Source organism: Dreissena polymorpha, chromosome 8 (assembly GCF_020536995.1).
Source record: "Dreissena polymorpha isolate Duluth1 chromosome 8, UMN_Dpol_1.0, whole genome shotgun sequence".
Classification (NCBI taxonomy): Eukaryota; Metazoa; Mollusca; class Bivalvia; order Myida; family Dreissenidae; genus Dreissena; species Dreissena polymorpha.
Window position 1 is genome coordinate 43,609,260 of NC_068362.1, and position 1,859 is coordinate 43,611,118.

The window sequence follows — 1,859 nt, forward strand, 5'->3', positions numbered from 1 at the left end:
AAGGACGTTTGGAATGAAGTTCAAAAGATGAAAAAATCTGATATTATCACTGCATTAAAGCAATTTAACCGAAATCCTGTTATCCTTCGCGCGACAACCATTGACAAAGATCACAAATCAAAAACAACTATTACGTTTGTAAATGGCCTTGTTAGAGTTCCTTTGCTGTATGCCACCGAAAGAAAGGAAGAGAGTGATAACAGTAACGTTGCTGGTGACAATAACTTAAACACAAGGCATAACATTGACGCTTCAAAAAACAATAGACTTATTGACAACCGAGAAATCCAGGATAATAATAATGAAGATACAAATGAAGTTTGTAGACAAAGTAATGACCAAATTGGCGACGAAATCAATACAACGGACATGTCAGACGAACACGAAGATAATAGCAATGAACATGGAAATGGTGCAGATGAGCCCTTGCACCAGAATATAAAAGAACATGACTTGCTTGATAAACAAGATGTGAAGCAAATATTGCTCTTGTTGAAGGTTGATAAAACATGTAATTTAAAGGGTAAATGGAACTCAGTTACTGAAGAAAGTTTATCCGATTGTTTTTCATGTACAGAGAAATTAAAGAAGCTCTTGAACTCTGAATTAGCCATTATTCTACATTACCTGAAGAAAGTAAAGCGATTTGACATAAAACGTCCAACTATATCCACAAAACAGGATAAACTGATCGTTCTTTCAAGATGTTTGAAGTTACAGTATCCAGAACAGAAACAAAAAAGACCATTGAAGCAAGTAATGCTGTCGTTAAGTGAATAGGATCCAAGGTGTAAATATCGAAAACGACAAAACAGTCATTGAACAGAATTTATGCAGAGCTGCTTTGGCCAAAGAAATACAGTACATGGAAAGAGAATGGTACAGTTCAAACAAATCTGATATTAGACGGGATATGTGCCATCAAAGAGTGGTTTTACCAACCTGAATATAGCGAACGAAGATCGCAGCTGGAAGTTCGCTGCATTGATGCGACACATCTGTTGACACGCACACGACGAAAAAGCTGCCACGGAGGATTAGATAACTCGAGAAAAGAAAGCTGGCTTAATGTAGCTAAAACGGGAAAGACAAGGCTTACACCGATTATGGTCGAGGAGGTTTCTGACCCGATGTCTGCTTCAATGGCTGCAACTTATTTTTCAGAAGAAGTAGAACGTGAAATGATACATTTAGGTGACGAGAAGACGGCCGATCTTTGTCGTGACATCAGATTGTGGTGGGCAGCAGAGGATACGGCCGGAATCTCTGCAAAGGATAGGGTGGTTAATAGACTGATGCTTCGAAATAGACTCATTAACAACTACGATTTCGGTTCATTTCCCCCAGCCACTATGTATATCAATGGATGGCCCATTCAGCTTTGGGAGGCGCTCATCGCTCACATCGACGCCAAAATAATTCTCTATTCACTATGTCATGGAGGAACATACAACGTCAGAGCCTTCAGTAGCTTGGCTGGTGAGACGTTTTTCTCCGAACTGACCTTAAACGACAGACGGGGGCAAGGCACGGTGACTACTGAAGAATTTGGACGGTTTGTGGGTAATTCCATTGAGCAAATGCAGGCTCGACTTGACCCGGATAGGTAATTTTTTTATGGCATTCTTCACTTAACAAATCATTGTATTTACTGATGTCTGGCTGATATAAAGCAAATTTCAACTTTTCAAACAAACTAAGAAAATATTGATATGAATATTAATTACTTATTTATATAATGTTAGTTTAATGTGTTGTTTGGGGCGATGATGTTGGAAATTTGATCACTTGACATTAATACATGTTAATAATTTAAGGCCAAGCATAACAAATAATCTAAGTGCTATACTGCTAGGGCA

General features: G+C 38.4%; 1 protein-coding gene across 1 annotated transcript; it reads left to right on the plus strand.

Moving 5' to 3' along the window:
* The first annotated feature begins 822 nt into the window (after positions 1-822).
* LOC127840477 (uncharacterized) lies at positions 823-1,610 on the plus strand. Its single transcript, XM_052368896.1, has one exon. It carries the CDS (start codon positions 1,107-1,109, stop codon positions 1,608-1,610), a length of 504 nt encoding a protein of 167 aa, XP_052224856.1. The 5' UTR covers positions 823-1,106.
* Positions 1,611-1,859: the final 249 nt, after the last annotated feature.

Bases quoted from the DNA above. Each gene is read 5' to 3' on its own strand.
- LOC127840477 (XM_052368896.1), top strand. From the start codon at position 1,107: ATGGTCGAGGAGGTTTCTGACCCGATGTCTGCTTCAATGGCTGCAACT.